The 14,002-nt window shown below is 38.9% G+C and overlaps 1 protein-coding gene and 1 long non-coding RNA gene across 34 annotated transcripts in view; one reads left to right on the forward strand and one right to left on the reverse strand.

Annotated features, from left to right (window-relative positions):
* Positions 1-14,002, reverse strand: part of RALYL (RALY RNA binding protein like) — a 765,932-nt gene that overhangs the window by 140,843 nt on the left and 611,087 nt on the right. For 32 of the 33 annotated variants that reach the window (XM_085021182.1, XM_085021176.1, XM_085021187.1 and 29 more), the window contains one exon: positions 1,731-1,806. In XM_085021182.1, the coding sequence (XP_084877308.1) occupies positions 1,731-1,806 (76 nt within the window). Of the gene's footprint in view, positions 1-1,730; positions 1,807-5,905; positions 6,346-14,002 lie in introns of those variants that run through there. The other variant, XM_085021192.1, reaches the window with a different exon arrangement.
* LOC146403812 (uncharacterized) overlaps positions 5,814-14,002 on the forward strand; it is a 55,221-nt gene continuing 47,032 nt past the window's right edge. The window contains exon 1 of the long non-coding RNA XR_014843067.1: positions 5,814-6,079. This is a non-coding gene — a long non-coding RNA (uncharacterized LOC146403812). The remainder of the gene's footprint in view (positions 6,080-14,002) is intronic.

Below are 14,002 nucleotides of genomic sequence, written 5' to 3' on the forward strand. Positions count from 1 at the left end.
AAATATGAAAATTAACATCATGGCACAGACAGTGGTAGCTCTTTGGTGAGAATAAAAGCCATTGATAGCTTCTTCTGGTAATAATTGAAATTACCATTTTTCACATGTTCCGCATTAGTTGCAGCTCCATACACTTTAAAATCAATCTGATCAAAATTATTTGCATTTCTCAGTTTTTTAAACACTGTCTTTTACCTCAAACAAGGGACAGAAAGTATTGTTTGTCTTTTGGTGGTGACATCATCTCTGACCTTTTAACATCAATACTGTCTTACAACAAATTATCAACATTTTTAAGCCCTGTGGCTTTCCACTTTAGATAATTTTTTAAATTATAGTTAAATAAATGTAACAGACAAAATAAAAAGAGCAATTAAGATATTTTTCCAGCATAACTTTTAAGATCCCTGATGGCCATACTCTAGAGATCCCTGGAGCATTAGGCAAGAATAGACCTTAGAACTCAGCTAGTTCTGACCCTTTTATTTTATAGCTCGAGAGAAATGAGGCCATGAGTGGCTGAAAAGGAGATATGCTAATTTTCAGAGAACAAAGGCACAGAAACTTGTCTTATGAGCACTCTCCTTGCTATACTATATTGGAATATAATCAATTTTGATATGTATAACTTAATTTTCCTTTATCCAAATGATATCAGGAAGAAGGGGGCTTTGCTTACAACTTACATTAGCTCTTTGGATGTGGACACTGATGGAATGAAGATATGTATCTGGGACAGGACCAAATAAATTGGATGATAGGAGATCTCAATAGCCTGGAACAATTGGCTAAGTCTAACAAAAGGGAATTTAACGGAGAGATGCAAAGTCAGCACTTAGATTACAAAAGCCAATGCAAAAGTACATGAAGTGGGACATATGCCTCAGCAGCAGAACACTTAATTTTTTTTTTTTTTTCAAAAGTGGCTGTTTTTAAAGAACCAAAATTTCTGTGAGTTTACTCTTGACATCTTCTCCAAATCAACTAAATTTTTTGAAACCTAATAGAAGTATACATAGAGCAATAAAAATGCTAAGTGTAGTGTACTGTGTCTACCCGGAATGGAGATTATAGGCATAGCCACTGGTAACTTGGGGCATGTAGAGGAGAAAGACCAGAATGTTAAACTGACTCTGACCCAAGTATATTGGGGAAGCCTAACATTAGTTATGTCTCTCTAGAAAAGAAAAGGACGATATCTGCTGTTTTTGGTGAAACCGGGGTGACTGGTCAATGGGAAAGAATTCAGGCATGGCATCGAAAGCATGAATTTGAGTACTGGCACCATCATTCACCTGTGACTTAGGAAATCTCTAAGAAATTACATACAGGATTCTTGATCGGTAAGATGACAGTAGCAATATCTATATTGCAGGATTGCTATGAAAATTAAGTTAAATAATATGTATAACACCTGTAGTATGTAACATGAAGTAGTCATCAAACATTGTCCTTTCCGCTACTTGACATGTATAGTCATGAGAGATTTTTATGAGGTTTTATTAGAGGAATATCTTGTGAAAGGGTTGTTTAAGTGAAGATGAGACAGTTAGGCAAGATGCCTGCCCATACTGCTTGATATATTTATATATTGATCACCAGCATTTTGTTGTACTTTATTCCAGTAAGGATTGTTCTTCAAAATATTTGATTACTTATTGTTATATTTCCTTTCAAAGCTGCAAGAAAATTTCACTCTACATATCACAAAAGAGTGTTTGCTTACTTACCTATAAAGTGCAGAAAGGGGCCTCTTATTTCCAGGTTTCGGTCTGTATGGTTTGGGTTCTCCTGCCATGTTGATATCTGAAAGCATAAAACAAAACATCACTGATTAAGAAAATAATAAACCAGAAATTCCCATGTTGGCTCAGCCGTTAACGAATCCAACTACTATCTATGAAGACATGGGTTCTGTCCTTGGCTTTGCTCAGTGGGCTAAGGATCCAGCATTGCCATGAGCTGTGGTGTAGGCTGTAGATGCAGCTTGGATCCCGTTTTGCTGTGGCTGTAGTGCAGGCTGGTAGCTACAGCTCAGATTCGACTCCTAGCCTGGGAAACTCCATATGCTGCAGGGGCAGCCCTAAAAAGACAAAAAAAAAAAAAAAAAAAGAAAAGAAAAGAAAAGAAAGAAAATATTAAACCATGTGAGAAAAGTAAATCATAAAGTTGTAATTTTCTTTTTTCCGTTTACCTATGCAAATGTTATACGCCATTCATTCATTTAACTACTATTACTGAGGATCTACTCTAGGCCAGGCACTTTTTAAGACACATCATGTACCAAACAGGTTAGATCCATGCCCTTGTGGGCTTACCTTCTACTGAGGTGGAGGTGGAATAGATGGTAAGCAATGACTGTAACAAAAAAGGAAACTACATAACATAGTAGAAGGTGAAAAGTGCTAAAAAAAAAGAAAATGCTGAAAAAGGAATGTTTACTAAAAATTGAGAGAGAGAGAGAGAGGGAGAGAGACTGAGAAAGAGAGTGAGATAACCTACTGATTTGGATTTTTGCTGGGAATATATATTGGTTTGTATAGACATTTGCATGGAGTAGAGCTTTGTTCACAAAAGGAATTGCTACATTTCCTTTGGTAATACCTTTTCCATCTCTGTAGGAAAGGCGTGTAGAAGGGCATAATTGTAAAACATACTAGGTTTACTGGAGGAACAACAAAATGCACTCAGCAACAGAAGGTACAGTTACAGAGTTCTCGGGTGATCAGAAGGAAAAGACAGCATATCCTCTGCTTTCATGAACCAAAACTACCATACAGTCTAGCTAAGATAAGACAAGAAAATGTTTACAAGTACATGACAAAAGAGTATTTGCATGCCATTGACCAACCTCAATCTTAAAAAAAAAAAAACCAAAAACTATACAACTGTTAAGGAGTTGGGTGATAAAAGTTTGGCAAAAGATACAAACAACTAGAATTAATAAAGTTTCCGGAGGATGACAAAAAGGAAACTCTAAATGAGGTGAAATGTTAAGAAATGCTTTGAAAGAAGTGAGGGACATTATTTTGACAGAAAAAAAAAAGGCAAACTTCTACATCCTGTACAGTGGGCTAAACACCCTGTATGGTGATGGGTGAGCTACCCATTCATAAAAATAACCAAAATGTCTAGATGAAATAGAATATGTCTCTTTTAAAACTACATCATTGAGCTAGCAAGAAAGTAAGGCATTCACAGAAGCCTACATCTGAGTGGAAGAAGGATATTTTAGATGGAAATGGAGCACTGAACTTGGCTGGTTTCTTAAAGACATTTGTTGAAGCCAGAACTTAAGATTTAGTTTTCATGTCTTTGTCGATCAGAAGGATCAGGAGACACAGCCCACATTAAAAGGTCAGAAACACATGACCATCAAATTCAACATCCATATGTGGTAAAATACTTATCTAGGAAGAGAAAGAAATTTCCTCCTCAACCTCACAAAGAATATCTGTATAAAATCCATAGTAAATACTATACTTAAGAGTGAGATATTAGGAACATTTTCTTTAAGATTAAAGGATATTATTATTATTATTTTGGGTTGCACCTGCAGCATATGGAAGTTCCTGGGCTAGGGGATTAATCAGAACTGCAGCTGCCCACTATGCCCCAATCACGGCAACACTGGATCTAAGCCACATCTGCAACACCACAGCTTACAGATATGCCAGATCCTTAACACACTGAGAAAGGCCAGGGATCAAACTTACATCCTCAGAGAGACACCACTGGGTCCTTAACTGCTGGGCCACAATAGGAACTCCAACATTAAGGGATTTTAAAGGGCATTCACTACCATCAACTATTTATAACATTGTACTGGATATTGTAGTCAGTGAATTAAGACAGGAATACAATATCAGAAACGGCAAAGAAGAAATGGAACTGTCATTATTGCTGATAACATGTGGGTCCAGATAAAAACACCAAAGCATCCACAGATTAGTACAATTAATAAGACAGTTTAATAAGTTTGTTGGATTCAAAGCCAACAAACAAAATTTAATTGCATATCTCTACATAGGAATACATATTTAAATCTGTAATTTTAAAAGATACCATTTATATACCATAAAAGTAAAGTACCTAGGGATAAATACTTTATAAAGTTTAAATTTGTTTATGGAGAACATTATAAAACTGTATTGTGAGGTTTTTCATGTACCTTACATAAAAAGAGAAATTGAAAAATTGATATAATAAATATTTCAATTCTCCTTAAGTTGATTTATTGATTTTGTGTATTTCCAATAAAATCATCAAATATCTTTTTATGTCTGTGTGGAGTTTGACAAGTTGATTCTAAAATTTACATGATAGAACACAACATCAAAATAGCCATGATACACTTAAGGAAAAAAAATTGGGCAAACTTGTATTACCAAGATTAATTTTAAAACTAGTAAAGACTATAGTTTTGGTATGAAGATAGAAAATGAACCCAGGCTAGAGAACAGATTAGAGAACCCCTAAACTCATATACACATATATGGACACGTGAATTTTAATGCAGTTGGTGCAACAGATCAGTGATAGATTTTATATGTTGTAGCAGTTGGTTACTGCACAGACAAGTATGAAATTGGATCTCTACCTTCCATCATACAGAAAAATCAATTACTTATTGGATTAGAAATCTAAATATGAGAAGAAAAAATGTAAAACTTTTAGGAGGAAATATAGAATATCTTTATGAGATCAGAGTATGGAAGAATAATCTTAAACCAGACATAAAACATATGAGCTTTAAAATATAAGAATGATAAATTCTAATACATTAAAATTAAGAATATCTGCCCCAAAGTCACATAAAGACAAAGAAAAGAACTACAAACTAGATGAAGAAACCCTTGATACATTTGTTTCTGGAATACATAAGTATTCATCCATCCAATAGGAAAAAGAAACAAACCACCAAACTGAAAACTGGGCAAAAACTAGTAGAGACATTTTACAGAAGAAGAAACATAAATGCTGAATAAATGTGAAATAAACAGGAAAAGAGTCTCAACCTCAGTAGTAGTGGTAAATGCAAATGAAAACACTATGACATATAGCTGACATCCATTACATTTGCAATTTACGAAGTCTGAGAATATCAGTAATGTGCACATTGCAAGTATAAGCATAAATTAGTACAACAATTTTGGACAATAATTTAGTAGTTTATAGAGAGTTCCCATCGTGGCACAGCGGAAACAAATCTGACTAGCATTCATGAGGACACAGGTTCTATCCCTGGCCTTGCTCAGTGGGTTAAGGATCCGGTGTTGCCATGACCTGTGGCGTAGTTCGCAGACACGGCTTGGATCTGGTGTTACTGTGGCTATGATGTAGGCCAGCAGCTATAACTTGGATTCGACCCCTAGGCTGGGAACCTCCATATGCCACGGGTGTGGCCCTAAAAAGACAAAATAAATAAATAAATAAATAAATAAAAAAGAGAGAAAGAGAGATTATCAATAATGTATACATTGCAAGTATAACCATAAGTTAGGAACAACTATTTTGGAAGATAATTTGGTAGTTTATAATAAATTTCAAATGCTCAAACCCTATGAACCAGGAAGTATGTACCTTAAAAAACACTTGAATATGTTTATCTTAAAATATGTACAAGAGAGAGAGGACAAGATGGCAGAGGAGTATGGGGACACGCTTGCCCTCTCCCACAAACACAACAAAAAAAGCACATCTACAGAATAAATGACTCGCACAGAACAGCAACCAATCGCTGGCAGAGGAACCTAGACTCCAATAACGGCAAGAAGTTCGTGACATTACTGGGCAGAACGGGAGAAAAGAGGGGAGTGAGAGAAGGTGAATCCGAGCGGGACGGGCGCTCCCGAAACGGAACTCTGGAGGAGAAAGGGATCCCGCACCCTGGAAAGTCACCTACTGGGGGAAAGATCAAATGAACCGGAGGAATCTCCAGATGCAGAGAAGAGTGTAGCAGTAAGTTGGAGTACGGAAAAGCCGATCAAGAACCCAACGGACCATCTGAACTACGGGCACAGTAACCAAAAACTGAGATGCCTGGGTGGGGCTGGGCACCGAATCCTCGGCTCCAGAGGTTAGTCCCCGGGAAAGGGCCAGGGGACACCTGGGTGGGGGCTGGGCATGGAGACCTCGCCTCCGAAGGTTAGTCCCCGAGAAAGGGCCGGGGGACGCCTGGGTGGGGGCTGGGCACCGAGACCTCGGCTCCAGAGATTAGTCCCCGGGCTGGGGGGGCGGGGCAGAGCGGAAACTGCTTAGGAGGTCTAGAAACCATTTGATGGGGCAGAGACTGCCTGGGAGACTAGAAAACAAGGCTGTCACAGAGGAAGGGAACAATACTCTAGGGGCGGGGAAGTGGAAAGCCACATCAGAGGGAACCTGGGAGAAGAGTCTGGTCTGCGCCCATGCTGGGGAGGGGAGAGAAGAAGGGGTGGGTCCCCATAGAATACCCCCCACTCCATAGCAAGCTTACAGGCCCGCTAGCTAGCTGAAAGCTGTGCTTCCCAGTGCATCCCCTCCCCCCACCCCCACCACCTCCTACGCTCTCACCGGACCTGGGGCTGCCTGCCATCCAGGAGCGCTGGCCTCAACAATTGCCTGAAGCCTACCACCGCAGGGGCTGTCCCTGCACAGGTCTGCTTGCCCTTTGGAGGGGCTACACTTCCGCAGAGCAGCACCAAACACCACCAGCCCCCGAGAAAAGGCCTGTAGCCCAGAAAAGCTAGAACAAGCTTAGCCAGGCTGTGAATAGATCGGCCTAATTCTCGGACGGTATTTCTGAGTCAGGTGCCCTGGGGAGGAGCCTCTTGAGTTTCCAACAGCCCTGCTACCCGCCCAAGCCCCCAGGGGATGCTCTAGTGGATCAGCTGCATAGGACTGCCAGCTCCAGGCAGGACCCCCTGCAACCCAGAAAAGCTGCAACAAGCCTGGCCAAGTCGGGAAAAGATCTCAGACGGTTTTTCTGAGTCGGGCTGCCCCGGGGAGGAGCCTCTTGGGTCTCCAATGGCCCTGCTACCCGCCAAAGCCCCCAGGGGGTGCCCCACTCCCGTGAAATAGCTGCTCAGCACCACCAGCCCCCTGGAAGAGCCCCTGCAGCCCAGAAAAGCTGCAACAAGCTCAGCCAGACTGTGAAAAGATCCGCCTACATTCTCAGGCTGTCCTTCTGAGTTGGGCTGCCCTAGGGAAGAGCCTCTTAGGTTCTCAGTGCCCCAGATAGCTGCTCCAGCCCCCAGGGGGTGCTGCACTCCTGAGGAGCAGCTGCCCGTGCACCGCCAACCCCCTGCAAGAACCCCACAGCCTAAAAACACCAGAGCAAGCTCTGCATGACCAAGTGAAATCTGCTACCATCGTGGTGTGGACCTTCCAGTCCTGTCTGCCCTCAGGAAGTCCTCCTTTGCTTCAAAGAAACACTGTTAGCCCCATCAACACTCCAGAAAAGCCACAATGCTTCAAAAAAGATTGACCAACAACGCCAGCCCTCAGGAAATATTCCACGGCAGTGACAAGGCAAACACTGCCCGATAAAGGAGAGTACAACTCCCTCAGGAGAAAGAAAACAACAAGCAAGATGAAGAAGCTGAGAAACCACCCCCAGTCAAACCAACAGGAGAACTCACCTAAAACAGTCAACAATGAAACAGATCTCTGCAGTCAGTCAGACCTGTAGTTCAAAAGAGAAATACTGAAAATACTGAAGGAATTAAGAGAAGATATGAACACTAGTGCAGATACCCTCAGAAAGGAACTAGAAAATATAAGGAGGAGCCAAGAAAAACTAGAACATTCATTTGCAGAGATGCAAACTGAACTAGGGGCAGTAAAAACCAGAATGAATAATGCAGAAGAACGAATCAGTGATATGGAAGATAGAATAATGGAAATCACTCAATGTGGTCAATAGACAGAAAACCGAATCAAAAAACTGGAAAGCAATATAAGAAACCTATGGGATAATATAAAGTGGGCCAATCTACGCATAATAGGAATTCCAGAAGGAGTAGAAAAAGATAAGGGGATGGAAAATATATTTGAAGAAATTATCGATGGAAACTTCCCAAATCTCAAGGATACTGGATTCAAGATACAAGAAGCACAGAGGTCCCCAAACAAACTGAACCCAAACAGACCCACACCAAGACACATCATAATAAAAATGGCAAACGTTAGTGATAAAGAGAGGATCCTAAAGGCAGCAAGAGATAAACAGAATGTTACTTACAAGGGAACCCCCATAAGAATATCAGCTGATTTCTCTACAGAAACACTACAGGCCAGGAGGGAATGGCAAGAGATATTTAAAGTGCTAAAAGGGAAAAATATGCAACCTAGAATACTCTATGCAGCAAGAATATCATTTAAAATAGAAGGGAAAATAAAAAATTTTCCCAACAAACAAAAACTTAAAGAATACAGCAACTAAAATTAAAAAGAAAAAAATAAAAAAGAGTCATCAAAACCATAAAATGTGGGCAAGGGATGTTAGGAAGTAAATAACCCTTTTTGTTTGTTTGTATGTTTCTCTTCTTAATTTTAATATAGTAATGAAGTGTTTGAACTTACAGGACCATCAGGCTAAAACACACAATTATGGGAAGGGGTTAGCATACTTAAAAAACACAGCAACCACAAGCCAAAACCAAATATTGCATTTGCAAAAAATGAAAAAAAAATACACTCAAACAGATAATAACAGGAGACCATCCAACCAAAAAAAAAAAAATCAACTGGAACACGAGGTTCAAATGGCAATAAATAATCATCTATCAATTATCACCTTAAATGTCAATGGAATGAACGCCCCAATCAAAAGGCACAGAGTGGCTGAGTGGATAAAAAGGCAAAAACCTTCAATATGCTGCCTACAAGAAACTCACCTTAGGACAAAAGATACATATAGATTGAAAGTGAAAGGGTGGGGAAAAATATTTCATGTCAATAGACATGACAGAAAAGCAGGAGTCACAACACTCATATCAGACAAAATAGACTTTAAAACAAAAGACATAAAGACAAAGAAGGACACTATTTAATGATTAAGGCATCCATCCAAGGAGAGGATGTTATTATCATCAACATATATGCCCCAAAAATAGGAGCACCCAGATACATACAACAAATATTAACAGACATAAAGGGAGATATTGATGAGAATACAATCATAGTAGGAGACCTTAATACCCCCTCACATCAATGGACAGATCCTCTAGACAGAAAACCAATAAAGCAACAGAGATCCTAAAGGAAACAATAGAAAAGTTAGACTTCATTGATATCTTCAGGACACTACATCCAAAAAAATCAGAATACACATTCTTCTCAAATGCTCATGGAACATTCTCAAGAATCGACCACATATTGGGACACAAAGCGAATCTCAATAAATTTAGGAGCATAGAAATTATCTCAAGTATCTTCTCTGACCACAATGCCATGAAATTAGAAACCAACCATGGGAAAAGCAAAGAGAAAAAACCTACTACATGGAGACTAAACAACATGCTACTCAAAAACCAATGGGTCAATGAGGAAATCAAGAAGGAAATTAAAAACTACCTTGAAACAAATGATAATGAAGACACAACCTCTCAAAATCTATGGGATGCTGTGAAAGCAGTGCTCAGAGGGAAATTTATAGCAATCCAGGCCTTTCTCAAAAAAGAAGAAAGATCCCAAATGGACAACTTAACCCTCCACCTAAATGAATTAGAAAAAGAAGAACACAAAAGTCCTAAAGTCAGCAGAAGGAAGGAAATTATAAAGATCAAAGAAGAAATCAATAAAATAGAGACTCAAAAAACAATAGAGTAGTTCCCGTCGTGGCTCAGTGGTTAACGAATCTGACTAGGAACCATGAGGTTGTAGGTTCAATCCCTGGCCTTGCTCAGTGGGTTAACGATCTGACGTTGCCGTGAGCTGTGGTGTAGGTTGCAGACGCGGCTCGGATCCCGCGTTGCCGTGGCTCTGGCGTAGGCTGGCGGCTACAGCTCCGATTCGACCCCTAGCATGGGAACCTCCACATGCCGAGGGAGCGGCCCAAGAAATGGCAAAAAAAGACAAAAAAAAAAAAAAAAAACAATAGAGAAAATTAATAAAACCAAGATCTGATTCTTTGAAAAGGTGAACAAAATTGACAAACCCCTGGCCAGACTCACTAAAAAGAGGAGAGAAAGAACCCAAATAGCCAAAATTATAAATGAAAAAGGAGAAATCACAACGGATACAGCAGAAATACAAAAAACCATAAGAGAATACTATGAACAACTATAGGGCAACAAGTTTGACAATCTGGAAGAAATGGACAATTTTCTAGAATCTTACAGCCTCCCAAAACTGAATCAAGCAGAAACAGACCAACTGAACAGACCGATCACTAGAAATGAAATTGAAGAGGTCATTAAATCACTCCCTACAAATAAAAGTCCAGGACCAGATGGCTTCACAGGTGAATTTTACCAAACATATAAAGAGGAATTGGTGCCCATCCTCCTTAAACTCTTTCAAAATGTTGAAGAAGAAGGAATACTCCCAAAGACATTCTATGAGGCCACCATCACCCTCATTCCAAAACCAGGCAGAGATACCACCAAAAAAGAAAACTACCGCCCAATATCATTGATGAATATAGGTGCAAAAATTCTCAACAAAATCTTAGCCAACCGAATCCAACAACATACCAAAAAAATTATACACCATGACCAGGTTGGGTTCATCCCAGCTTCACAAGGATGGTTCAACATACGCAAATCAATCAGCATCATACACCACATTAACAAAAAAAAAAAGTCAAAAATCATATGATCATCTCAATAGATGCAGAAAAAGCATTTGACAAAGTTCAACATCCATTCATGATCAAGACCCTCGCCAAAGTGGGTATAGAGGGAACATTCCTGAATATAATCAAAGCCATTTATGATAAACCCACAGCAAATATAATCCTCAATGGGGAAAAACTGAAAGCCTTCTCACTCAAATCTGGAACAAGACAGGGATGCCCACTCTCACCACTGCTCTTCAACATAGTTTTGGAAGTCCTAGCCACAGCAATTAGACAAACAAAAGAAATAAAAGGCATCCATATAGGAAGAGAAGAGATAAAACTGTCACTGTATGCAGATGACATGATATTATACATAGAAAACCCTAAGGACTCAACCCCAAAACTCCTTGAACTGATTAATAAATTCAGCAAAGTAGCAGGATATAAGATTAACATTCCGAAGTCAGTTACATTTCTGTATACCAGCAATGAAACATTAGAAAAGGAATACAAAAATACGATACCTTTTAAAATTGCACCTCACAAAATCAAATACCTCGGAATACACCCGACCAAGGAGGTAAAGGACCTATATGCCGAGAACTATAAAACTTTCATCAAAGAAATCAAAGAAGATGTAAAGAAATGGAAAGATATTCCATGTTCCTGGATTGGGAAAATCAATATTGTAAAAATGGCCATACTACCCAAAGCAATCTACAGATTCAATGCAATCCCTATCAAATTACCAATGACATTTTTCACAGAACTAGAACAAACAATCCAAACATTTATATGGAACCACAAAAGACCCAGAATTGCCAAAGCAATCCTGAAAAACAAAAACCAAGCAGAAGGCATAACTCTCCCAGACTTCAAGAAATACTACAAAGCCACAGTCATCAAATCAGTGTGGTACTGGTATCAAAACAGACAGACAGACCAATGGAACAGAATAGAGCACCCGGAAATAAACCCTGACACCTATGGTCAATTAATCTTTGACAAGGGAGGCAAGAACATAAAATGGGAAAAGGAAAGTCTATTCAGCAAGCATTGCTGGGAAACCTGGACAGCTGCATGCAAAGCAATGAAACTAGAACACACCCTCACACCATGCACAAAAATAAACTCCAAATGGCTGAAAGACTTAAATATACGACAGGACACCATCAAACTCCTAGAAGAAAACATAGGCAAAACACTCTCTGACATCAACATTATGAATATTTTCTCAGGTCAGTCTCCCAAAACAATAGAAATTAGAGCAAAAATAAACCCATGGGACCTCATCAAACTGAAAAGCTTTTGCACAGCAAGGAAACCAAAAAGAAAACAAAAAGACAACTTAAAGAATGGGAGAAAATAATTTCAAATGATGCAACTGACAAGGGCTTAATCTCTAGAATATATAAGCAACTTATACAACTCAACAGCAAAAAAACCAATCAATCAATGGAAAAATGGGCAAAAGACCCGAATAGACATTTCTCCAAAGAAGATATACAGATGGCCAACAAACACATGAAAAAATGCTCAACATCCCTGATTATAAGAGAAATGCAAATCAAAACTACCATGAGATACCACCTCACACCAGTCAGAATGGCCATCATTAATAAAAATCCACAAATAACAAGTGCTGGAGGGGCTGTGGAGAAAAGGGAACCCTCCTGCACAGTTGGTGGGAATGTAAACTGGTACAGCCACTATGGAGGACAGTTTGGAGATACCTTAGAAATCTATACATAGAACTTCCATATGACCCTGCAATCCCACTCTTGGGCATCTATCCGGACAAAACTCTACCTAAAAGAGACACGTGCACCCGCATGTTCATTGCAGCACTATTCACAATAGCCAAGACATGGAAACAACCCAAATGTCCATCGACAGATGATTGGATTCGGAAGAGGTGGTATATATACACAATGGAATACTACTCAGCCATAAAAAAGAATGACATAATGCCATTTGCAGCAACATGGATGGAACTAGAGAATCTCATCCTGAGTGAAATGAGCCAGAAAGACAAAGACAAATACCATGTGATATCACTTATAACTGGAATCTAATATCCAGCACAAATGAACATCTCCTCAGAAAAGAAAATCATGGACTTGGAGAAGAGACTTGTGGTTGCCTGATGGGAGGGGGAGGGAGTGGGAGGGATCGGGAGCTTGGGGTTATCAGACACAACTTAGAATAGATTTACAAGGAGATCCTGCTGAATAGCATTGAGAACTATGTCTAGATACTCATGTTGCAACAGAACAAAGGGTGGGGGAAAAACTGTAATTGTAATGTATACATGTAAGGATAACCTGACCCCCTTGCTGTACAGTGGGAAAATAAATTAAAAAAAATATGTACAAGAATGTTTACTGCAGTATAGTTAAATAGAAAAAAGTCATGGAAAACCCGGATATCTATTGGCAGGTAACTAGATAAATGATTTGCAGTATACTTATATAATTGAATACAATACAGCAGTAAAGAGAGGGACAGAAAAAGAGCAACAGAGACAGAGAGAAAGAGAGAGAAGAGAAACTAAGAGCCATTGGCAACAACATTGATGCACTGATAACTCTCAGGAACTTGGGGCTGAGCAAAAAAAAAAAAAAAAGATATCTTGGAAAAACACTGACAATTAAACCCTCCTATCTTAATAAAAATATAAATTTAAACTATATGTTGCATAGGAATTAAAATGCATGTAATAAAACTAAGAAAAGCAAGCTGAAATAGACAATGATTTCAGGATGAAGTTTAACTCTAAAGGGACAGACAAGGGTATGGGACGGGGAAGGACATCTATGGGGCTTCAAAGTTAATCATAACATACTATTTCTTAAACTGGATGGTAGAAAGTAACTTTATAATATAGCATCATTCAGTATAATTTAAACATAAATTTTATTTTGATAAATATATATTTGTACTACAAATTTAGTTTTAATTTATATATTTAAATTTTTAATGTATATATAAAATTTCAATTTGTGCTATAACTAATAAAGAATTATGAAAGAATGGTAACAAAGATGGTAAGATGTGTAATAGCGAATTTTCAGGTAAGAGGCAGTGGATTTTGGTGCATGGGAAAAGAAGAAAAGGAATACTTTGGGAGGGTGGATTATTGGATGTAACAAGATTATTAGAGACTCCAATTAGAATTTTACATCTGATCTGAGGAGAAAATAACCTCGGGTTCCAGGCAAAGGGCAGCCCTGAGAATGA

The sequence above is a fragment of the Sus scrofa genome, chromosome 4 (genome assembly GCF_054392235.1).
Source record: "Sus scrofa isolate SSC_HxYL_T2T_F1_AM1 chromosome 4, Sscrofa_HxYL_maternal_Yorkshire_Landrace_v2.0, whole genome shotgun sequence".
In the NCBI taxonomy this organism is placed as follows: Eukaryota; Metazoa; Chordata; class Mammalia; order Artiodactyla; family Suidae; genus Sus; species Sus scrofa.